This window comes from Sturnira hondurensis, unplaced genomic scaffold (assembly GCF_014824575.4).
Source record: "Sturnira hondurensis isolate 20B ecotype Veracruz unplaced genomic scaffold, ASM1482457v3 Scaffold0005329, whole genome shotgun sequence".
Taxonomy (NCBI): domain Eukaryota; kingdom Metazoa; phylum Chordata; class Mammalia; order Chiroptera; family Phyllostomidae; genus Sturnira; species Sturnira hondurensis.
The window spans coordinates 3,516,796-3,541,946 of record NW_028077960.1 but is presented as its reverse complement, the minus strand read 5'-3'; the positions used below and the strand labels follow the sequence as shown (position 1 = coordinate 3,541,946).

Sequence of the window (25,151 nt, the reverse complement as noted above, 5' to 3'; positions counted from 1 at the left end):
TACCCCAACCTTGTGCTTTTCCATGCGTTACTTCATTGAACCCTCGGACCAGCACTATGGTGGCTGCTATCATCTGTATTTTACAGATGATGACATTGAGGTTCAGGCGTCTCCCAAGACAACACGGCTAGTGAGGGGCAGACCCAAGATTCAGAGAAGTCTGTGGGACTTCAGAGTCTCATCTCTTGGGGTTCCAGGCACCTCGGTGGGATTCAGGAATGCGGACGAGCCTTTCTCACATCCTCACATTCTACTGGGGAGGCGGCCTCCCAAGCAGATGCAGCCCCTGCCCTACAGCCAAAAGAGAGGCTTGCAAGGAAGTGTCAAGAAGATACATTCTCTTGAACGACAATTAAAATAAATAAATTGAAAAAAGTTTTAAAAAGGAGATACATCCTCCTGATGCCAGAGCTTTATGAGGTGCTTCCCACAGTGGGGAAACAGCAGAGCTCTTAAGTGTTCACAGAACCCATCACCAGCAATCAGTGGGCACAGCTGTACCCACCCCACAGAAGGGAAAATAATGTCCACAAAGAGGGAACAGTAATATTTTCAAAGCCTCACGCTGAATGCCCACGCTCCCCTAACACCACACTGCCCCTAAAACCATTATGGATAAATCCCACAGTCCTGGGTACGTATCCATGCTGGTGGGTGTCAGGCTCCGGCAGGGAAGCAATGGACAGACACACTCAGATGTGCTGGGGTGGGCACATGTCTGAATTAAAGCCCGTGGTCTCTCCAAAGCCAGATGACCCTCTCCCAGAGCAGTGTTCGCTAAGATGACAGGAAGTCCTGGCCAGTAAGACACCAACTGGACCCTGGAGGCTCTGCCCCAGGTTCAGTCCCAGAGCCCCAGGCCCGCTCTTTCTCAGTCTGGATCTTCCTTTCTACTTGGACCAACAGGTCCATCCAGGCAGCAGGATGCAGCCCACAGGCCGGCTTTGGGGAAGCAGGCCCCATGTGCAGAAGGAACGTGGGCAGCAAAACCCCCTCCAGCCCTTTTACACTGACACCTGGAACACTTCATGGTGTAATCTCGGAGGGAGGGCATGGCCTCTGCACAGCGGAGGGAACAGAAGAGGCTCCCGACTGAATTCAGAGACTCGAGGACCAGAACATAGCCTCTCTTTCCCCAGAGGCTGCCCTGGGTGGGGGCAGAAGTGGAGGTCCTGGAACAACAGGGACGGCCTCCTTCAGCCTCTTTTCGTCCACACACGCCCATGCTCGCCTTCAAGCGCATACGCTGACACACACATGCATGCACATACACACACACCCAAGTCCACACAACTGCGCACACACACACATATGGGGGGGTGCAAAAATAGGTTTACTGTAGTGAGGCTGCAAAATACAAAGTTTATTCTTGTATCATTATTTATTAATTGTTGTATTACTTTCCACGCAAACAGTTGAAAGCATATGAACAAACCCACCCAGGAATACATTTTTGTTTTTGCTCTCACATACATGTGAGAGCATATTTTTCTGGCATACCCACTTGCACACATTTTAACACAAATGATATCCACTGGGAATTCTGTCGGCTGAAAGAAAGAGAATGTCTTTTTTTGTCCATTAAAGACTCGTCTGAAGTGCTACCCCTTCTGGACCACTCCAAGCTCTCACCAATCAGGCCTCTTCCCAGCCTGGGCTCTGGCTTCGGATCTGCTGGATTCCTGCAGGCTCTGGGGCCTCGTCCCAGACACACCTGTGTCCCTGCAGTGCTGACTGCAGGTCAGGGTTCCCTGCTTCCTCCCAGGTGAGTGGGACACCCAAGGTCCTATCTTTTACCCGCTTCCTCTATGCAGATGGTTCCTACGTACACATCGCTCCTTGCACCAAAATGCCATTCCCACCTGGCACCTGGGAGACCCAAGTCTGAAGCTGAACTCTGCCTCTTCCTCCCCAAAGCTGAACGACAGAACATTTTAATCACCTGGGCTCCAACTCTCAAATCCACCCTCAGCTGCTTTCTCTTTCCACCCAGCCACTGCCGAAGGCCCCGACCCCACCCCTGAGCTGTGACCTGGCCTTGTCTGGTGTCTTCTGTGATGGCTCCTGGCCCTGCCTGGGGCTGCTCTGCCCTGAATGGGTTCCTCGCTGCTCCTCACCCACGCCTTGCCCCCTGCTGCCTCCCTGGCTCCAGCCTCCACTCTCCTCCAAGTTACCACCCCTCTGGGTTAGCTTTCCAAACAACGGCATGATCACGTCACCCCTGCTTGAACCCTTTTGGTGGACCCCCAACAACTACGAGGAAAGTTCGAGCTCCTTGGCCTGGCATCCGCCGATCCCCTTCCCTCTTCTCCCCGTGCTTCCCTCACAGTAGCCAACTAGACACTGGCCCCACCTCCATCCCAGTTCCTCCTGAGAACCATTCCAGCCCCGAGTTCTCATCTTTCGAGATCACTTCCCTCACCGAGGTCCCTGATCAGCTTCCTCCTCCTCCTCCACTAAGTCCCCCTGACCGCGCTGTGTGTCACCACATCCTGCCCCTTTTCTCAGGCACCACCTAACTCTCCTTCCAGCGCCCTTCCTCCACCCTGCAAAACTATAGAACCTGAGGCCCCAGGAGTCCCCATGCCGGACAAAAATAGGGGAGCTGGAAGATCTTTCCTCCACTTCAGATCTATGCCTTGATGTTCCAGCACCCCGCCCCCCACCCCCCACCCTTGCACACAGGGAACCGCCTAAGGCCATCACGGAGACAATGAGAACGAAGGAGAGTGTCAACCTGCCTCTCCCCAACCCCACCAGACAAAATGGACCACCTCATCTACCTCTCTTACCCAACCTTCTAGCACCCACTTCACGAGATCGCAATGCCGGACCATCAGTCCTTCTCATGTTCACATGGGTGCCGTGCAGGAAACCCCACAACTTCAGACCAGTCCTACTAGATATTCCAGTGTCTTAGCTCCCGTGCCTCCGTCTCCTCACCAAGGTTTCCATACTGAGCTGGGCCTCCACCTCTGCCAACTCATTCTTCCAGGAAAACCTAGTAAGCTTTCCTTCCTATTCTCCTATGGCAATTATTCTGAATTACATCCTCTCTCCTCAAAGCCTGGGGACCACTCGCCCCCCTCACTCTCACCACCTTCTACTTCACAGAGAAAAGAGAAGCCACAGGGTGTCTTTTTCCTTCTCTTGCCACCAGATGCCTACCTGGCTCACCTCTCCCCCTTCCCCTCCTCCAGTCAAGGGAATCAGTGACGTATCCACCTGCCACCCTGACACCACTTTCTCCCCAGGGACCTTAACCTATAGGTTACCCGCTCTTTCATCTATACCTTCAATCTCCCTCTCTACTGATCCTTGCCCCTCAGCTTTTTCTTTTAGCTCTGTACACTTGAAATAATATCGCTCCCTGATCCCTACGGTCATATCTCTTCTCCCCTCAGAACCAAGCTCCCTAAGAGAAGTGTCACTGTCCCCCCTGTGTCCCTCCCTTTCCATCCCAATGCTCCTCTCAGCAGCATCTCAGTGCATTTCCGGCTGCAAAATCCAGTGGGCACTTCCTCTGTCTCGCACTGGGTGCCATTCTGCCAAGATGCCTCATCCTACTGGCTTTTCTCTGTTCTCTGTCTCTCCGTCCCCCTCCCTTGGATGGCCTCCCCTTCCCCTATGTGACCTTTAGATGTTTTTGCTCCTTTGGGCCCTCACCTCTTCTCCCTCTTACACCCTCCCTGGGTGACCTCACCAACTCCCACAGCTTCATTATTCTGCTGGCTTTCAAACCAGACCTGTCTCTCTCAAGCTCCAGCCGACGTGTCCACTTGCTGACTACCCATTTCCACCATGGAGCCTTACTCTCAATACCTCCATATAGAACTGAACAGCTTCCCCCACAAACTCTTCTGTTCCCAGTATGTGGTACCACCAGCCGTCCAAACTGACAGTTATTCTCAACCCAGCATCTCCCTCACCTACCAGCACTCAGTCACGTGGGATCCAGTGAGTCTCCTCAGCCGGCCACCTGCAGCTTCCTACCTGGGCTCCTGAACCTCCCAGGACCCCACGTATCTTAGGGTCTGGGGTGGGGTTCACAGCTCCTCTCCAATCCACTCTGCACGCTTGCCAAGCCCCAAGTCCTTCCGCACTAAAATCCAGGTTCCTCACTGTCACCCCCAAGGCCCCTCCTGATTTGGACACAGCCTCCTTCTCTTGCCTGAGTCTCAGCATCCCTCCCCTGGAATGCTCTGCTGCACACATGCTCAGCAACTTTTGGTGCTCCAAACATACCATGCTCTTTGGCCTCTGGGCTTTCCTACACACTGTCAGCCACCTGAACTCTCCTTCCTCTCCGCCCCCGACCCCCCTGGTTCAGCGGAGGCATCACTTCTCCTGGGAAGCCACCTTTGTACCCCAGGAGACCTGGTTAGGTGTCCCTGGTGTGTGCCGCCCTAGCCCAGTATTTATGACCCTGTGATAAACCTGTGTTTCATGGTCTGTCTTGTGGTCACTTGGCTTCCTGAAGTTGGCACAGTGACTTTTACATGGCCAGTCCTAATAAATATGTTAATGGGTAGAAATACAAGTACGCGCAAATGAATGATGAATGTCTCGCAGGGGCAGGTTGAGTGGCAGGGGCCCTAGCAGTAGCTACAAGAAATGGGCAGCCCTTTGAGACCCTGACTCCTTCCCACAAGGTTTTTACGGGCTTCCAGTGGTCTGGGGGAACTTATCCTGTCCACACTCCCAAGATCAGAGGTTCCCAGGAAGATCTATCAGCAAATGGCCCCCGCCTGGTGCTGGAGATGACGGTGGAGAAGTTCCCGAGTGGGAGGAAAGGCGCTGGAAGGGGGAGGAAGCAGATGAACAGGAGCAGGGCCAGGAGAAGCACAGGACGTAGGGGTCTGACAGAGTGGGATGAGGGGCTGGTGAGGCAGGACTGCAGCCAGAGATTCCAGCCAAGGCCACGACCGACCGTGTCTCCAACTCGGGCACCACAGTCCGGCCTGGGCAGCAGAACACAGCATGCCCCTCATTACAGGGATGCCCCTTGGTAGGGGTCCTAAGGGTTCTACCTTCTCCCAAATAGGCCTACCACAGAGATTGGGGGGGGGGAGAGCTGAAGGGCAAGGAAGGAGGCAGTCTGGCCTTTCTCCCGGAATCTCCCCCGTTGTTCCCACCTTGCAGACCTAGCATGCGCCTCCCTTCCCCAGCCCTTGCTGTGTGTGCTCCCCAAAAGCAAAAGTAATTTCCCTTCCTTGTCTGAGGTGCGAACACACTGCTGGGCTCAGGGGTGGGGCCCAGTAAAATTGTTCAATGGATGGGTGCATTGAAGACTGTGCAAGGGGGCGGAAAAAGGGACTCCCAAAATTAAAAATAAAGAATACACTAACCTGTTAACACTGATTATTGCTAAGTGGCGGGATGGTGGGTAATTTGTGTTTTCTCCATCATACCTTTCTGTAATCTCTACATGCTGTATTTCCTTAAAAATGGAAAAATATTACTTTTATAATTAGAAAAATAAATCTGCCTTAAACTGATGACCAGGGTCCCACACTGTGAAGAGCCCCTGGCGTGTGTCGGGGAGAACACCGAGTCCTGGGGAAAGCCCCGAGTGGCCGTGCAGACACAAGGAAGGTTGGGTCAGGACGGGAAGGTCAGGAGCAGCATGACTTTGGGAGATCAGTGATGGAGAAGAGAGGGAAGCCACTTGAAGGGCAGGTGTGACAGGCAAAGGAGACCACATGACTGCCCACAACACATGTGAAGACCCACACATGGGGCACTTTCCTCACCTTCCCTCCCCCAAAAACATAAAAATTGTTTAAAAGGCCCTGGCTGGTATGGCTTGGTGGACTGTGCACCAGCCTGAGAACCAAAGTGTCTGGGGTTCGATTCTCAGTCAGGGCACATGCTTGGGTTGCAGGACAGGTTCCCAGTAGGGGGCGCACAAGACACAACCACACACTGATGTTTCTCTCCCTCTCTTTCTCCCTCCCTTCCCCTCGCTCTAAAAATCAATAAATAAAATCTTTTAAAAATTTGTTTAAAAGCATGGACCACCCCCCCACCCCCTACCTGTCCAGCCTCCTGTTTCTCATCCTCTGAGACACAGCTGCTGCCCACCTCCCTCCCTCCCCTACACCCACCGGAAGGAGCTGCTGACCATCTGGGGCTGAAGGGGTGGCTACTCAGGAGTCTTCCCTGCCTGGTCCCTAGGGGCTGGCACTTGAGCCTCCCCCCACCCTGACTAGAAATCTGCCTCCCACAACTTTTGGGGGCCAGACTGGGCCCTCAGCTCTGGTCCCTGAGAGGAATACACCCCCACCCCCACCCCGCCGTCTAGCTCTCGTCCCACTTCTCCCACTGCTTCTCCCTGACCCCAGGGTCTCCCCCTACAATCCACGCATTACTCTCTTTCTCCCACCCCCGCCTGGGCACTAGGGCTCTATTTTTAACCCACCTCAAAATCTCTGACTCAGAGTCACAGGGTTCCCAGAGCTGCCGCCGCGGCCCGGGCCGCCTCCGGAGCAGGTGCCGGGCCAAGGCTGTCTAGTGCCTGGTTTGCGGGTGGCTGTTTGATTTTTTATGTACCTTTATTTTCTAAATTTTTTTTTTACGATGATCAATTACTAAAGGGACAAAATGTGTTTCTGGAGACCCAAACAAAAATGCCCCTTTACACCTGCCTGCCTCTTTCACTCCCCTCTTCCTCCCGGGCTGAGGCTGCAGCCCCGTATCCTTCGGTGAGGGCTAGTCTCAGCCACTCCCCAAGGACAAGGTGAGCTGTCCGAGGGCTGCAGGGGCAACCCCTTTCCTTCCCCTTTTGGGAGCCGTCAGCCACACAGCACACTAGCCACCGGCCCTGACCGAGCTGCAGACGCACGGGCACCAGGTGCGAGGTGGTCGGTAACAGGCTCCCAGGCGGTGCTGAGGCGGCGGGTCCCACCGGGGCCACACAGAGCAGCCAGGCTAAGGCAGACGGTGCTGTGGTGAAGTGTCCCAGTGTTTGCATACCCGGCCGTGCAGCCTTGGAAAAAATCACTTCACCTCTCTAAGCCTGTTTTCTCATACAAAATAAGCACATTAATCCCACCCCGTGGGATTCTGGGAGAATTCAATGAGATAATACTTAAAATATGCTACACAGTGTAAATACTTCGCGCATGCTGGCCGTTATCGTTACTGTTCTTGTGACCTGGCCTGTGTGCGGGCTGGTTTCACCTCAAGGAGTCCTCAGTCTGGAGGATGGACTGACCCACTCCACAGTGGGGCTGAAGACCTAGGCCAGAGGGGGCCATATGCCAGAGGGCAGGGGAGTGAGGCATTGCCTGGTGCTGGGGCTCCGGAGGCTGGGGACAGCCTGAGGAGAAATCAGCCGGGCGTGACAATGTGGACAGAGAGGAGCAGAGGGGAAGCATGCCTGCTGGCGGTACCCAGAGAGGAGGGGCCTGAGTGCGCTCACTGGTCAGGAAGGTCAGCGTGCGGTTACAGGAAGAAGTCCATGCTACAAAGCAGAGGAGGGGCCCAAGAGACTCGGGTTCTCGTCCCGACCCCGTCTCTAATTTGCTGTGTGCTCTTGAACAAGGCCCTGGCTCCCACAACCCCTTCCTCCGTTTCTCCACTGGTACCATGAGAGGTTGAAGCGGGATGACCTCTAAGGACACACCAACTCCATGCACATCTGCAGTGCAGAGACTGAAGAGCCCAGCCAAGGGCAGCCGGCCACAGGAAAGCTCGCTGAGAGAGGGCATTCTGACAGCCCAGCCCCAACCTAACTCTGGCCTGAAGGGGAGACGGGGGCATCCTGAATGCCAGACTGAGCAGTCAGGACTCTTCCGAGGACGTGAGGAGCCAAGGAGGTTACAGAGGGAGAGTCCCTTGGGAAACAGACTACTGTGGCAGCACCTTCTCATCGGCACAGCTGAATGCAGGCCTGGGCACAGGGACACCAAGAGAGCAGCTCATCGCTTCTCTGACGAGCTGAGACCTCCTCCGAGACCCCGAGTCTGTGCACGACGGACATACCAATCCGTAGAGCAGGGGTCAGCCCTCTACAGATCGGTAGGCCTGCTCTACAGGACGCTGAGCTGCCAAGACGCTGTGCTCCCTCAGGCTAGCAGCCTCACCTCGCTGAGCTTCACCCAACTGACAAGACCATCTGGGGGACATGAGGGAGGGGGCTGGCAGCTGGAGAACTTTCCTGCCCAGCTTATAGGAAACAAGGAAGGCTCAAACATGGTTTCTCCACTCAGGAGAATAGAACAAAAATAGAATAGTGCTGTGGAGGAGCACGTGAGAGCGACCTCAGGGAGACCAGGTAGGAGAACTCACCTGCTCCTGTAGGCAGCAGCGCCCATGTGAAGGAGAAGACAAGATGGATTCGGGGCAGAACTTCTGAGGCCAAGCAGCACTGGTGGGGGTAGGGTAATGGTGACATTGTTGGGGGGGGCGCTGCCCCATCGAAGGCAGCTAAATATTGACTCTGGGAGCACGTACACGGTCTCCTGGGGGTGCCTGGGCTCTGAGAACTGGAGCCCCCAGGACTCTGCTGCTTCCCCTCCAGTTAACGGTCTGACAAGGACGCTGAGTAAGGGCCATGTTTTCTGGGGCCCTGCCAATCCCAGAGTTTCAAGATGTTGACACTAACAACCTGCAAGGAAGCAAAGGGGACTGCCTGCCTGGAGATGGGCCCATTGTGAATGGGTTTGGGTGCCAGAATCGCCCCAGACTCTGGGGCACACTGCAGAGCTACAGCAAACACGGTGCCATCAGGGAGTTGCCAACTGTTCACAATGAGGGGGATTCGTAGGTGATGGAGGCAGAATCACCTGGGTGCTCCCCAAAATTGCCCTCCCTGGGCCTCACCAAGGGAGGCCCTGGCACCTGTGACTGCATAAAGCTCCCTGGTGACTTTGTGGCTGCCCATCTCAGCTCTGGGTCTTGCTAAAACTAAAACCCAACCCCCTCTCCAGTCCCATTTTCAGATGAGAAAATCAAAGCCCTGGGAGGTGAGGTGTCAGCTCAGTCGCAGAGCCGGACAGGCCGAATCTTCTCACCTGGCCTCTCATTCGCACCGGCCCCCTCGCATCCGGCCCCAGACGCTTCGTAGCCACACAGCGAGGTAATGGCTTCCCAGAGCCGGCGGGACAGGGTGAATAGCTGCCAAGTTCCTACCCCTACCAATTCCAAAGTTGGTGGCTCTGCTGGCTTGCCCCTCAGGACTTCTCAACCATAGTCTGTCCAGTGTGACCTGAACTCTTCAAGGCCAGGTCTGCATTTCCAGAAGGAGACACTGCCTGCCCTGAGGAGATGTGGCTAGAAGGGGGTCAGGGCCCTTTGCCCAGGGAACAGAGAAAACAAAGCCTGACCTCCACTCCCACAGGGGCCATGATCTCATGGGGGAGTGAGGGGTCCTCAACAGAGCACACCAATACCACATAACATGCCAGGGAGGCCCCACCCCATTCCCCAGGATGAGGGCTGGCAGAGCCTCAGCAGGAAGAGGCCCCATGGTAAGGAATCCCTACCTCCTCCAGGAGCAGGTCTAGCTGGGCCCAGCTGAGTCTCTGGAAAAGAGTGAGACTCTCCTCAGCTCGGCTTGTGGGCAGCTGTCCCTCCCCCGCTGGCTCAATTTGTACTAATGGGGTCAAGATTAGGGGTTCAATACCTATTTGGCCAATTAGCTTTGCTCTCTTCTCAGCCACAGACTGAGCCCCGATCCTGAACACAGAGAGCAAAGGGCTTTGCCGAGGTCACACAGCAGAACAGGACAAGTGCTTGAGTGCAAACTTGGCGTGGGAGGGCTGGGCAGTCACAGCTGGAAAAGCTCATAATGAGAGGACCCAGGGCTCCAGAGTGGCAAGACCAGCCCCAGCAGCACAGTCCTTCCTGCTGGACTAAGTTTCTTCTAAAAGATGCCAATGGCTTTGACAAATCCTGTGGGTCTGAGAGTCTTTGCTGTCCCTGGGGAAGGGCACAGTACCCATATTCTCTGACAAACTGTAGGTGGGAGAAGCTGGTGGATAGCTTTGGTGCTGAGTGGTTGGGGACTCGCGTTAATTATTGACAGGGGCTGTTCCAGCCTGCAACAAGAACCACAGGGTAATTACTTCTGGGCTCCAGGCCACATGCTCAGTGATATTATTGCAGCAGCAACACCTGCCTTCTGGGCACCAGTTCAGCAGAAGGAGGGGGTCTTGAGGTTGTGCAGCCAGGGCCGGGGCCCAAGGAGGGCCCCATGTGAGCACTCACACTCAGCATCAGAGCACTGCCTGTGGTAGTGGGGTCAGGTCCTCACAGGTGAAGAGCAGCGGTTAAGGAATACAGGTCCAAAGAGGCAGATTCTCAGTAGCCTGCCCTCAGTGTCTGCCAAGACCCACCCCAGCCAGGCAGTCCCTAGCTCAAGCTTCCCAACACCTGCTGCCTGGCAATTGTGTAGAATGGTTCTCTCTCCCCTTCAGATCCAGCTATGATTTGCCTCCTCCAGGAAGTCTTCCCTGACCATCAACCCATACTAATCTATGGTTTCTCTGCCCTCCTCTAAATCAGACCTGGAGACTCTAAGAGGATCTCAATCCTATCTCCTCTTAGCCAGGTGGATAGTGACACCCATCCTATGTAATGGGTGAAGACAGGCTTGAAATGAAACATCTAGTCTCTGAGGGTGCACCCCTCCTTGGCTTGCTGCTCCCCAAGTCCAGAAGACATGTATTACCAGCCCTGTGTTATGTATTTATTTCTAAAAGCCTCATTCACATAGACATAACACATCCACCCACATGGGTAAATGCTAAGACAGACACAAAATCAGCAGTAGCCAATTATCAGGCCCCCACAGCTGCTGTGAGCAGACATGGAGGTCCTACTGCTTGCTCTGCAATTTGTGGGAGCCCAGACGGGGGGTGTGGTGGGGTGCAAGGTGTCCCTGTACCAAGCCAGCACACCTCTCTGCTCAGCCCCGAGCACTGCTCTGCGGTCGCCACGAGCTGGCTACCACACCAACAATGAGAGAGCAGAGAGGGGTGAGGTGGTCACAGGTGAGCTTCAGTGGCTCTGGTGTCCGGCAGTGGTGGCAGTGACCTTTATTCACAACTGCTACTTTACCTCACAGAGGCAGCTGGCTCAGGTGCTAAGAGGTGTAGGACAGGGGTGTCAAACTCCTTCTCACCGGGGGCCACACCAGCCTCGTGGTTGCCTTCCAAGGGACCAGTGTAGTTTCCACTCCTTAACCGTTATGGAGTAGTTAGTTACATTTATAGAGCCCTAAAATTACATTCAGCCCTTGGAAGGCAACCACAAGGCTGATATGCCCGCCTCCCAGCACCCTGACAATGAGTTTGACACCCCTCCCCTGGCGTAGGAGCTCAGGGAGCTTAAAGGAAGGGGGAGCTTCCTAAGGGTGAGAGCACGGGGCGGGGAGGGCGCCGTGCCCGCACTGCCTCAAGCCCTGGTGCCTCAGGGGGCACTGCTTTGGGGCAGAGGCTGGGATCCAGGATTCCAGTTCCAGACCCCAGACCAAGGCCTTANGGGGTGTGGTGGGGTGCAAGGTGTCCCTGTACCGAGCCAGCACACCTCTCTGCTCAGCCCCGAGCACTGCTCTGCGGTCGCCACGAGCTGGCTGCCGCCCCAACAATGACAGAGCAGAGAGGGGTGGGGTGGTCACAGGTGAGCTTCAGTGGCTCTGGTGTCCGACAGTGGTGGCAGTGACCTTTATTCACAACTGATACTTTACCTCTCAGAGGCAGCTGGCTCAGGTGCTAAGAGGTGTAGGACAGGGGTGTCAAACTCCTTCTCTCCGGGGGCCACACCAGCCTCGTGGTTGCCTTCCAAGGGCCCAGTGTAGTTTCCACTCCTTAACCGTTATGGAGTAGTTAGTTACATTTATAGAGCCCTAAAATTACATTCAGCCCTTGGAAGGCAACCACAAGGCTGATGTGCCCGCCTCCCAGCACCCTGACAATGAGTTTGACACCCCTCCCCTGGCGTAGGAGCTCAGGGAGCTTAAAGGAAGGGGGAGCTTCCTAAGGGTGAGAGCATGGGGCGGGGAGGGCGACGTGCCCGCACTGCCTCAAGCCCTGGTGCCTCAGGGGGCACTGCTTTGGGGCAGAGGCTGGGATCCAGGATTCCAGTTCCAGACCCCAGACCAAGGCCTTATCTTGGTCCCAGGCTGAACCTTGATTCTGAACATAGACAGAGCCCTCATCCTGGCCACCACTGGGGCCCAGACAGTGACCTCACATTGAGCCCCAACCCTGGAGAGAAACTGAGCCCAGACCCTGCTCACATGCTCCACCCGAAACCACAGACTGACTCCACTTACTCACTTTTCTGAAGGATGGAATAAATAGACCATGTGACCACCCATTTCTCTGCTGGAGAGAACACAGATACCACTGTCTACCTGACCCCTTCCCCTTTGAACCCCAATCACTCCTATCATGCAACAAGTGCACCAATGGCATCGGATGTGGTTCCAAAATCCCAAAGGTCTCCAGTCAGAACCTTCCAGGGGAGGAGCAGGTGGGCAGCATCCTAAGCCAGCACCCCTGGGAACTACGGCCCCAGAGTGGAGGCTTCGGACAGGCATGTCTCAGCCTCTAGACGCTGCACCTTCGGATAAGGAAAGACTCTCTTCTCACTGGACAAGCTTAAATTAAGAAGGGGCCCTGAAAATACCTATCACACCAAACTTCAGGCAAAGGGGCTGGGGAGACAAGAAAAAAGCTCCAGCGACAAGAGCATCAAGTAAAAGCCTTCCCTGGCTGGGGGCACCCTGTGCCTGGGGTCCCAGGAGAGACCGCGGGGCTTTCCGGCCTTGGCAGCCAGATGTTACACAACCCACTTGGGTTCCTCTGCCACAGCCTAATTGGTGACCTTGGGCCAGTCCCCTGGCCTCTCTAGTTCCTGGCTCTCCATTCATAAAATGAAGGCTTTAGGTCAGGAGCTTGGTAAGATCTGTCCAGAACTGGTATTCTGAGTCCTGTTACATTTTCTTCCGCACAGACAACGTGTGGTCAAACATTACCTGTCATGTTTTTATTCTTGGGAGAAGGTTTTCTTGATCTACTTTAGTCATTTAACTTTTTAAAACTTACAAATTAAAAAACAAAGGAAGGAAGAGTAAAGAAGCATAAATACGAGTTTAGAGTTCTAGAGGCCAGGTTCAAATTCCAGTTCTGGTATTTCACAGCTACATGATTTGGGGCAGTTTTTTTCTTTTTTTCCAATCAAAGCCTAAGTTCCCTTATCTGTAAACTGGGGACAGTAGCACCTATTTTCCTGGGTGCGATGAAGAGTATATGAAATATGAGATACAAAACTATTAGCACGGTCTGGCACGAGGTAGACAGTTCCTAAGTTGCTGATCTGTGAACCCACCTGGCTTCAGTCGCCACTGGTTTGAGCCTAGGGTTGGAAACTCAGAAGCCTGCAGGGGCCAGGCAGCCAAAAGTACGTGAGTGACATTGCTGGGTGTGGGACAGGGAGGGACTGTGGGCAACTGGACAGCAGAAGCCAATTTAAAGAGGGCAGCCTCTTGTCTACTCTGGCTCCCAACTGCGGGGCAGGAAGGTGGGGCTAGAGCTGCCAGAGTTTCTAATGTTCCAAGAGAAACCTGAAAACTGAATGTTTATACTACATCTTTCCACTTTGAAACATTTGTCTCAGATTTGTTATGGCACACTACGCTGGCAAAACAAAACACATCTGGGCACTGTAGTTGGTGCATGGGATGGTCGCTGCTTAGCAACCTCCGGTCTCATCTTGAGTGCCCGCAGTGATGGGGAGCTCACCACCTCTCTGTGCTGTCTCCCTCCCCCATTCAGGACAGGCGCTGATGATAGACAGTGTCTCGAAGTAGCCGCCCGGGCTTTGGGATCACGGATTTCCAAGGCCCTGCCAACGCTCTCTCGGTAAAGCCTGGCTGGCAGAGAACATCCTCTCCGAAGCCAAGGCAATGCCCTGGCCTGCTCTGGCTGGGGATTGTGGATTCTCCAACATCCCCTGGGCCCAAGCAAGACAGCCTGGCCAGCCTCAGTGGCCCTTCTATTAATTAGCAACTGGCAGTAGCGGTTTTGTGAGAGCCCTTGAGCCAAGTGGTGTGTGTGCTGGAGCTGGCTGCCTCCTCAGGTCTGTGATAAACCCCCAGGAACTGGGGCTGGACCTTTTGCTCTGGGCCAATTCCCCTCATGGTGGCCAGTGTGTGGCAAGCACAAGGGCCATTCAGGCTGTTAAGACATGTGTCAGCCTGATAATCTGTATGTAGTTGGAGAGACCTCATTCCAGGGTAGAAGAGGGCAGAGAGATGTAAGAGGTGAGCCCAGCCCACAGGGAAGGCTGCTAGGCATGGTCTGGGCAGAGGAGAGTGGCATTAAGATTCAGACAATCTATGCAAACCAGACCTTAAGGTAAGAAGACAGCTGCTTCTAGAGGATGCCTCTGTCCTCCCAGCCAGCCAGCCAGCCAGCCGAGCCACCCCACACTGGCTCTCCTCCCTCGGCACCTCTGGACTCCCACTGACAACATCTGTTCCGGGAAATCTCACTGCAGCTCAGCAGTGACCGTACCCGCTGCCCCTCTCCTCCAGCCAGGCCACCCTCTGGCCCTTGGGATAGGGAAGAGGCTGCCAAGGCAACAGGACTGAATGGGTTGATGAGGGCCCTCTGACCACCTGGCCTCCCCTTGCACACTCCGCTCCAACAGCCAGCCCAGGGCCAACAGGGCCCTCACAGGCATGCAGGAAGGGAAGAGGCTGTCGATCTGACACCACAAGTTTGTAGCCTACCTCTGCAGCTGAGGGCTGCTCAGCTCAGCTCACGGGATTCACCCTGCTGGTCTGTCTGGGCACTAGAGGCCAAGGGGAGAAGATGGCGTCCTTGGGGAACTCGGTCAGGAAGCCCAGGCTAAGCACAGTACTGATGCAGGGTCTGAACCTCAGTACTCCAAGCAGGTTCTGGGCTGGGCGCCAGCAGCAGCGAATCACCTAGGCGCGTATCAGAAATGCAGAATCTCGGATCCCGCCCCAGACCTAATGAGTCAGAACCTGTATTTTAACCAGATCCCCAGGTGAGTTGGCTGACATGACAGTGTGAGAAGCACTGAATTAGAACAAACACAGAGCGCCATCCAATGCCATGGGGATGCTCAGGGAGGGAGAGAGGGATGATGGTGGATGCAGGGACCTGGGAGGGCATCCCGGAAGACCTGGGGTCCCTACAGCATGGGAGGGGAGGGCAGATGGACAGGTAAACGGCCCAACACGGTGGGAAGCAGGCCACCTGCAGTGGCTCATAGCAGCTAAGGGAGCAAATGGGGCAGGGACGGACAAGGGAGAGGTCCCAGCCTAATCATGGAGAAACCAGACCAGGACCTGAAGCTTTGCAACAAGGGGAACCCAGAGTCCAGGCCTCCTACCTGGCAACACAAGGGTCCTGGCCCCACGGGGTTTCTGTGCATTATCAGTACCCTAAGAGACCTCGGCCTGAGCACACCCTCCACCAGCTCCAGTCTTATCAGGTTGAGCATGTCCTTGTCACTGGAGAATCCTCCTGCTCACTGTGCCAGCTGACAGCACCGCCCAGGGCAGCTCACCTTGGAATTCCACTGTGTACCAAGGCGCCCTTCCCCCTCCACCAGCACCACCGCCTGCAGCCCATTTCAGCTTGGCTCTCCACAAGGACAGCAGAAGACGCATTTCTGGGCCAAGGTCCCCAGGCCGACCCACCCCAGGAGGCGCCTCAGAACCCCCCAGCCCCACAGCCAAAGCTGCCACCTTCCCCACTCCCCACCACCTGCCTGAACAGTCCTTCCCATGGCCGAAAGGGAGAGAGATGGATGTGGGACTGGGGAAACAGAACAGAAATGCGTCCCCAAGCAGAGCACCTTTCCTTCTCCAGGCATCTAACTCTGCTCCTGTTTTCATTTCCATCCTGCTGGCAATGGGAGGCCCAAGCCTCAGGTCACAGAATGCCCCAGGACAGCCAGTTGGAGGGGGCTAGCACCTGCCCTACCAGACCAGGACTCTCTTCTGGGATGGCCTAGTTGGGGGTTCACAACCTAGATGGTCTTCCCCTTAGGGGATCTACAGATCCCAGAAACTGAGTGTCATACTGTGGGTCTGGAAGTACATGTATCTTTCTGGATAGAGACTATGGTTTCCAGCAGGTTCTCAGTTAGGTTTCCACTACAGCTTCAGAACCAGTGGTTTAAGCCGAGGACAGGGACCGTGTGGTCTGCCCAGGACTAGGGAAAGGAAGCAGTGTGGGCAGGGGCGGGGTGGTTCAGCAAAGCCTCACTGGTCTGACAGCGCACTGGAGTTTCTCGCTTCCGCAGGTGGCCAGTTGTATAATTCGTGTCTGACATGGCGACAGGCGACAGGATTGCCATTTTCCTAGGTATGAAAACTGAGGCTCAGAGAAGGCTCATCACCCAAGCAGGGCCCCACAGTAGCTGAGGAGCTGACGTGAGGTGGCCAATGGCAGTGCCGGGAGCCCAGGAAGTCAGTTTCAGACCACCCCTGGGACCTACCAGGCTATTGGTCCAGTTTCCATGATTCTGGAGCCCAGCTATCTCTCTGCCTCAAGGAGAGGACCCTTCCTGAAGCTCCCTTCCCTTCCCTCCCTCACACCTTCAGGAGGCTCAGGCTAGGAGAGGGCATGGGCAGAGAGATGAGGAGAGCCAGGCCTGCCTGTCTCCATTCTCAAGGCCAAGCTAGAGTCTGGAGTAGCACAGGAGTAGCCCCAGAACGGACACCCCACATAGGGACCTTCCTACCAGCCCCATGTCCAGCACACATTCCCCAGACACCTGCTCAGACACCTAGATATACACACACCCAGGCTGATACGCCCCCCATTCTATTGCTGGCCCCCTACCAAAGCCTGACATTTGAAAGCCTGACTAGCTTTTGGGAATAAAACCAGATACATCTTCATGTGGGGTCCCCTGTCCTTTACTCTTGAAAAAACAAGATCACGCAGACACTATGTTTTATTTGTTCTAGGTTCCCCTTGCCAAACCCAGCTTCTGGGACATGGCTCATGTGAAAGAAAGGACCCACCCAGAACCCCAGAACCCAACCAACCTGGGGTGGGAGCCTGGGGACAATGCCCCTGAGGGGCTGTGTGTCCTTTTCCCTTACCAAACCTTAAGTTTTAAAAGGCAGGTGGGGAGTGGATGGGGAGGGAAGAAGAAGCCAGACAAGCCAGACGAGCCTGGAGGCACCACGGGAGAAGCTGGGGCATGGTGTGTATGGGGTGGGTGGGTGAAGAGAAGCACAGGCAGCCAGGAAAAGCCTACCATTGCACATGGCCAATATGTGGGCCCCTCAGAGCATAGCCCACTGCAGCCATTAGAAAAGGCACCAACCTTCCTCCCCCAGGAGCAGAAGTCAGAAGAAGTCCATGACAGCAAGCTCTGAACTCTAAACCACAAACTCAATCTATCATGGTTTGCTAGCGATTCTTTATTAAGCCAATTCTGCTGGATCAATGCTTCCTGCCCATCAAAATGATGAATACATCCTCAACTGGCTCAAGTAGTGCTTTCAGGAGCTCTTGTGAAGCTGGGCTGGGCAGTGGGACTGGCTCCATACAGAAGCCCAAGGCCGGTGGCTAAAACTTGAGGGACTGAGGCTTGGGGTGCTGGGTCAGGGGAAGTGGGTGAGGCTGGGTTGAATGATGGGGTTTCTACACTTAAAAGACTTTGGCAGGTCTTTGCCTCTGGGACCTTCTGAAAATAAGTCTAGCTGTTCTGGATGAGAGACAGGAGAAGAATGACTACTGCCCATCCACAAGCTCACACAGATGGCCTATCTTGGATTTCTCTCCTCGCACCAGACCCAGCACCAGAGGGCTACTGGGCTGTGCAGAGGATGTGTGCTTCCAGCTACTGTCCCTGTTGCTTGTTGCACAAACCCAAATTCCAAGTCCGCTCTCACCTTTTTCCCGTTGCCCATCTAGCAATCCTGCTGCATCCACCACTCCCTATCCCCATCAACCCCCACCCTCTGCCATGTCCCAGGCGGTCTAGAGTTAGTGGAAGATTCTGCAGCAGGGGGTACTGCAGACAGACATGCCAAGATGGCAGAGGAAGACCAGAAGGCGGGGAGGTTCCCATTGGTGCAATCTACCCAGTTCTGGTTCTTCACGACCCAAGGTAAGGGGAGACTAGGAAGGCACAGTCCAGTGCCCATAAGGCGCTCAATCAATGCCTACTGTCGATGGAGGCCAGGTGTGCCCAGGGTTGGTCCCTTACAGTCTCCTGACCCAGGTTGGTGATGGAAAACCTGGCAACGAAGGCTTCCAGGCAACGAAGATGGTGGGAAGCTGAGCAAGGGAAGGGAGGGCCCCTCAACAATCTCAGATGGTTGATGCTGGTACAGCCTATCTGCGACGACCACCAGGGAGTTTGGAGGGAAGAGGAGAAACTCAGGACACCCAGTCCTCCCTAGCTCAGGCTGGGATCCTCAGGTCCCAACAGTGACCATAGGGGAGGCCAAACTTTCGTAGCCTGGCACTGCAAACCAACCACACTTTCTGATGGAAGGTCCCACATTTGCTCACACAATGTGAAGACCATGGCTGTGTGCAGGAGGAAGGGATGGAAGGAAGGAAGGAAGTAAAAGGGAGGGCCCTTGGGTCACCATCTATTTTAAGGCATCAAGTGTTGCCTGACTGGTCATTCCCAGCATGAGAAATCTCTCTCATTGGATGGGAATGGCTTTGCTCTCATTACAAACCCAGCTTCCCTGGAGTTTGCAAAGAGGGCTGTGGGATGACAAAATGCTCATTTATACTGGCAGACATGCAATATAGGCAAGTAAGAGAGCTCAGCAGGGGCAGGGCCCAGAGACAAAGAGTGAATTAAACCCAACTCTAAAGAGTGACCATTTCTTTCCAGACCCCAGGAGAGCACTGGGGGACCCAAGACCTTGACTAGAGTAGGGGCATCCCTGATCCCAACTTCGGGGGCAACCACCAATCTCTCTTTTTGTGCAGATACTCCCACAGACCTGGAGTGGTTCTCTGCTGTGCAGTAGCATCTGACTCAGGTGATGGGGAAGGGCGGGTCCCTCTCCTTGACTGGCAGTCACACGTTTTGTTTGGGGACCCATGGCTGACCCATGAGAGACCTGGCAGCTGCTGAGGAAGGTACACTGGATGAACTTGGGGTCACAGGGCAGGTGATCATCAGTCACTGTGAGCAAGGTCATCCTGTCCGGCCAGTCTGGAGACCAGCTACCCAGGGTATCTACTCCTGGCCTGCCATTTGGCATGAGGGGCTGGGCCCAGAAGGTGGGTGCAGATGGCTTTCATCCTGGGCATGAGGCCCCAGTGACCTCAGTCCTCCAGGGGCCCAGCTCTCTCTCTCCAGAGCTGCAGCTTCCCAGGGCACCAGAAGGCAGATAAACAGCTGGGGTCAGCACCCAAGGAGCTGGCCCAGCTGCCAAGAGGTCTGTCTCCTTCATGGCCCTGCTCTACAGGCCAAATGGCTTGGATAGCCACTAGGATAGCCACTAGGATAGCCACTCTGACTCTGTAGCCCAGAAGAAGGAGGTGGGGCGTGCGACTGAAGGTGGCATGGCTCGGAAAGGCTCAGAATACCTTTTCAGCCTGCCCCTAAAGCCGCCAGATTTCAAGAGGCCGAGGTCTGCAGCCGGAAGCACGGGAGAAAGTTCTCTGCATGGGGTAGAAGGAGGTCTGGGGACGTCTCAGAGCCGAAAAAGCCCCACTTCTCTTGGAGCTCTCAACGCTAGGAAAGAAGGAAGTTAACTCCCGCTGCCACCGCTAAGGCACCCACAGATCCCCACCGGTCCCCTTACCTGAAGTCGCTGTAGGGGTGGATAATCCAAAACCCGGCCGACTTAACCCTCTCCTGCTCCCGCTCCACGGCTTTCTGGCTGCCAAACATCCGCAGGGAGAATTTGTTGACCCCCGGCTGGAGCATGGCCCCGAACTGGCGCTGCATGAAACCGGTCTGGCCCAGGCGCACCTCGGCCTCGGGGAGGATCTGGTCGCCCGCGGCCGCGCCTCCCTCCACTTTGATAGCGGTTTCCACCGAGGGCTGCTCGCAGGAGGCAGAGGCCGACTGCGGCGACTGCTGGAGCAGCGGCGGAGAAGCTGCAGGCTGCGCCGAGGGGCAGGGGCGCTCGGGCTGGCCGGCCAGGCCTGGGGGCGTCCTGTCCTCGCCCGGGGACGCGTCGCCCTCAGCAATAAGCCGCCGCTCCTCCGCGGAGTCATGCAGGTGCCCGTGACTGCTGCCACCACCCGCTCCGGGGCCGCCCCGGCTGCCCAGCGAGGCCAGACTCCCGCGGAAGCGCCTGCAGTCGCCGTTCGTGCTGGACTTGCCCGCTCCACGGGCTGGCCCTTCGCCGTCCGCCGCTCCGAGGGCCGCACCCCTGGACTCCGTGCTGCCCGCGGCCGCGGAGGGCGAGGGCGATGGCAGCGGCCGCAGCCGGATGCTCCTGCGGCTGGGGTCCTGGCGGCCCCCAGCCCCCTCTTCCTCGGCATCCTCTTCCTCGTCCATGATCCACGCCTTGGCCCCCACCTGCTGCGGCAGGCTGTAGAGCCGCTTGCGCATGGACGGCGGCAGCTTGTCCATGGCGCCAGGAGCGGGCGCCGGGCTGGAGGCACCAGCGCGGGTGCGGCGCCGCGGATCGGCTCCAGGTCCGCCCGCCGGTCAGTCCGCCCGCGGGACGCGTCCTTCGCCGCCGGCGCCGCGCTGCCTCAGGCGCCCATGCCAGGGCAGGCTGCGTGCGGTGGGGAGGCTCCCAGTCCGGCTCTGGGTCCCTGGGCTCGCCGAGCCGCGCTTCCTCCCAGGCCGGGCCCGGCGCGGGGACCCCGCACTCCCTCCCCTCCTTCCTCCTGTGTTCGGGGGCGCGGCGCGCGGCCGGGCTCCAGGCGCCCCGCCCCCGCAGGAAACAATGGGCGCGGGGAGAAGCGGTGCTTTCGCCCCGGCGTCTGGAAAACCGCACGGGAGCGCACAGCACACGGACCGCGCGCCTCCCCGGCGTGCGTCCCGCGGGCAGGCGGGCTCTCCGTCCGTCCCGGCGCCCAGGCTTTTCGGCCAGCCGCTCGCAAGCTCGCCTCGCCTCCTTCGGCGGAGCCCTGCCTGCTGGTCCGAGGGTTCCCGCCGCAATCGAGCGGAGCCCAGCAGTCCGCCGGGCTTACATCAGCGGCCGCCTCCCCCAGAGCGCCCTCCGTCAACGCCGGGCTCCCGCGTCCCGGAATATTCATGAAGCCACCGCAGCTCGCGGGTTGCCATAGGAGCGGCTCCCGCAGCCGGTCCTGCCTACCTGGGCTTCTTAAAGGGGCAGCGGCGCAGGTCGGGGCCTGGGGAGGTGGGCGGGGGGCGGGCCCGGCGTGGGGCGCGAGGTGCACCCTCACCCTACCTTAGGGGCTGAGGTGAGAGGTGTCCTTCATCCTAAAACTTCAAACATCTTCCCTCAGCCAAGGGCTGGGAGCGCACCCCAAGTCGAGGGTTCCGGTTGGACTGCCCATTACCCCCGCCCCAGGATTGGGGGGCGGGGTTTCCCGGTCTCTCCTCCGAGCCCGGGGTTCGCCTTTCCCCGGCAGCGTTGCTTCTCCGCTGGATCTCAGACCCTCCTGGGGGAGGCGGGCAGGGCCTTCCCGCAACGCGCCTGGAGATGGGGTTTCCAGGAAGTGCGCTACGCGGGGCCTGCTCCTGGGCTTTTCCCGTGAGAGGCGGGGTGAGATCCCCCCCACGCCGGTCTTTCCCCTGCAGAGCCTCGAATCTGCCGGGCAAGGAGGGCGTGGGGGGAACTCCGGGACCCACGCACAGGCAGCGCGGGTGAGACCCAGCCCTTCGAGGTAAGATTTCGAGGAAATGTGCACTGCCACGTCCGCGGAGTCAGATACCCGCCCGCACCTCTCCCGGATAATTCTGCGGGGGGGGGCGGGGGGGCGGTCTGAGATCAGCGGCTTGTGAGCCCTGGAGCTAGCCCTGGACCTCCTTCTCCCAGGGCGCTCTTCCAGATTGTGACTTCGTACGTGGACCAAGGCAAGGGGTGTTCCTGCTCCTCTCAGGCCCCTACCCACAAGCAGCAGCACACAGTGCCCAGTCCCCTTGAGTCTGCTCTCCATCCCAAAATCCATGCCAGCTGGCGGTCCTTTCTATGTCCGTGTACAGTCTCGGGGGCTTATGGACAATCCCACCAGCTCAGCCAGAGATACAATACAGCTGTCCTCTCCAGCACCCTAACAGCCTGGCACCTCCCATCCACACAGGCCAGGCTGCCAGACCCCCTTTCCCTGGACTGGGGGCCACTACCATGACCCAGCGGTTACTGAGATGTCTCAGGGCAACAAACACACCAGATTAGTTCAGAAGTGGAGATGGAGCAGTTAGGAAAGGGGTTGGCCAGGGGAGGTTGGAGTTTGGGTTAAATGGAGTTTGAGTGGATTCTCAGCGAAGTCTGACGGGAGTAGACACCGAGGCTCCTAGCTCCTCCATCTCTGTGAGCAATGACATGAAGTTTTTCTTCAAAGGGCTTTTCATTCTCATTCTTAGCCCACTTGTGAACACCTCCCCTGCCCAAGATGGGGGGGGGGCGCGGTTTGCCTGGCAGGGGCTTTTCTGCTCTACCCACTTGACCACAGGAGCTCCTGCAGAGAGAGGGAATGACTGAGATAAGGATTTCACCGCAAACTGGCATTTCTACTTTTGAACAGCTCTGAGCTGACAGTTCTCTGCACAGATGCTGGGAGACCTAATCCCTGTATGTCCTTGGGTCTCCTTGAGAACGGCTGTGAGCCCTGCCTGCCCTGTGGTGCCAGCCGCAGGGAGAAGACTTCCATGTAACTCACTTCTGTGGGCTTATGTCCAGCGGGGAGCCAGGTGGCCCTACCCCAGCCACAGGAAGCCAGCCCAAGCAGGCTTCCCAGTGACCCACGGGAGAGGCATCCCCTTCTTGAGGAAGCCTTTCCTGGCCACCCAACTCTTGATCATGTCTTCACTTTTGGCTCCCATGTCCCACGAGTGCCCAGCAGCCTGAGCACTTATCACACAGTGCATTCTGTGTCCCTTCTTGACAGCTCCCTGAGTATAGGACAGTTCCCACTCATCTCAGCGACCTTAGCACTAACACAAGGGTGGGCAGAGAACAGGTTAATACATGTCAACTCCACGCATGAGGAAGGGCCCTGGAAGTTAGCTAGTGCCATCAGAGGGATCCTTGAAGGAAGTGGAGGATGTGACCAGGGTTCTGCTTCCTGGGATTCTGTTGCTACAGGCTGACCAGGGGTGATGGTTCCTTGACTCCTCCCCCTCTAGCACCTCACCTGCCCTCAGTTTGGTCAGCACCACCTGTTCAGGACCATGTAAGACCACACATGGGAGTAGAAATGACATGCCAGCAGCTGGGGAAACAGAGAAGGAGAAGACCTAGGTCTTGCCCTATGAGCTTCGAGTTTAGGGCGATCTAGACTTGCCTAGACTCGGGAAAGAGGAGAAAACTCAGGACAGGAAAGAAGTGTGTGCATTAGTAATCATGCCTCAGCCTGTGAGAGATTTGAAAGGGGGGACTTGCTGAGCTTGGGATAGCTAAGGAGGACTTTCTAGAAGAGGTTATATTTGGCAAGAGACGTTTGTTAACCTACATTTTTACAGTTTCTCGTGGCTCAACCTAACATTCTCGCTCCCATTTGCAAGCAAGAGAACCAAAGCACAGAGAGTTTAAGTGACTTGCCGTGTCCCACAGTAAGGAGGTGATGGAGTTGGAGCTTCAACCCAGGGCTCCCCAGGCCAGGTTCTCCTCTGCTGCTCAGCTGACTCACCAGGTGGGTCGGGGTGGGCACGGGTGAGGGAAGGGGAGGTAGTTCAGAGCCCAGCATGGCTAAAGCAGAACAAGCGTAGAGAGCGGAGCCTCCCTATCCTGTGTTCTCCCCATTGTCCCACCAAGGTCTCCTGTCCTCTCCTTGCTGGCTGATGCAAAAGGTCTATTTTGGTTCATCTAGTAACACAATTGAGAGGACCTGGGGACCCCAGCAAGGAGAAGGCCCTGCTTCTGGACTGCAATAGGGAGAAAGAAGACCTGCAGCTCTCAGCTTTGGTGGGGAACTGGAGACAGTTCTCCAGGTGTCTCCAGGAGACAGATGTACTTCCCGCAGGGCTACATAGGGCCTGCGTGTTCCCGGAATGCAAACCCAGAAAAGAGCTGGGTCTAAGAGGGAAGGGCTGGGGCGGGTGAGCTTTCTTCTCTGGAAATGAGGTTCAGAAAACCTGCTGGAAGTGGAGTGGGGATGTGGCTGATTATTACATATCAATCTCAGACCTTTTGCGGTGGGGACCTGGATGGGTAGAGGGGAGAGGGTGGGAAATTCTGGAAGTATTTTTGCTTGTGGGCCAAGGGCATTGTTTTTGCTTAAAGGGGCAGCTCTGGGGTAGGACAGTGGCTTCCACACCATGTAATGCCAGTCCCGCTTGAAATTTAACCAGAGGAGAAGAAGAAGAAGAGAGAGAAAGAGAGAAATGCAGGGTATTTTAGGTAAGGTTGTCGACTGACCTTTCTTAGAAGGCTGTCTTTATTCTAATGTTAAATCCTTGCTGCATTTTCTGTGTTAAAATGCCATTTGATGAAATCATAGTGCTAAGAGATGGCATTTTTTAGGTGCTTGGCTAAGTAAAACGTTGGCATAGGGTTCTATGTTTGTTCCCAAAAGTCAGATGTAAAATGTCATTGGTCTGTGAATGCCAAAGGTCCGGGAGTCCCTGCTGCAAACAATAGAGCGTGAGACCGGTAAACAAAAGCTCTAGAATTAAATATTTCTCTGACACTCGCTCCCTGTGTGTGCCTCAGTCTTCCCCGGTGTAGACTGGCTTCGATGACGTGTACCCCATGAGTTATGGTGAAAACCAGGTGAGAATATGAGTGCATCAGCCGGGCATCTCATTTGTACTAAGTTCTCAGCAAACACTGGGTGATGGAAGACTGGATGAGACCTGCATTGGCCAGTGGAGGGGGAGACATGTCAAATCTGTCTTGGGTCATATATTTTGTGTTAAAAATTGCTGTTGGGACGACAGGGGTCTTGCTATACAGGATTGCTTTCTGTGAATTCTCCGTCCCTGCTAAATCCTGGCCAGGTCTCCAGAAGGCAAACTTTCTTCTTGCTGGGAAAGGCACTTGCTGGGTGGGATCAGAGGGAACTGACTCCGAGGTCACACCGTTTGCT

At 56.0% G+C, this 25,151-nt stretch overlaps 1 protein-coding gene across 1 annotated transcript in view; it reads right to left on the bottom strand.

Annotated features, from left to right (window-relative positions):
- HCN4 (hyperpolarization activated cyclic nucleotide gated potassium channel 4) overlaps positions 1-20,706 on the bottom strand; it is a 40,801-nt gene extending 20,095 nt beyond the window's left edge. Inside the window, exon 1 of the mRNA XM_037047082.1 lies at positions 19,781-20,706. Within this exon, the coding sequence (XP_036902977.1) occupies positions 19,781-20,559 (779 nt within the window). The 5' untranslated portion in view covers positions 20,560-20,706. The remainder of the gene's footprint in view (positions 1-19,780) is intronic.
- Positions 20,707-25,151: the final 4,445 nt, after the last annotated feature.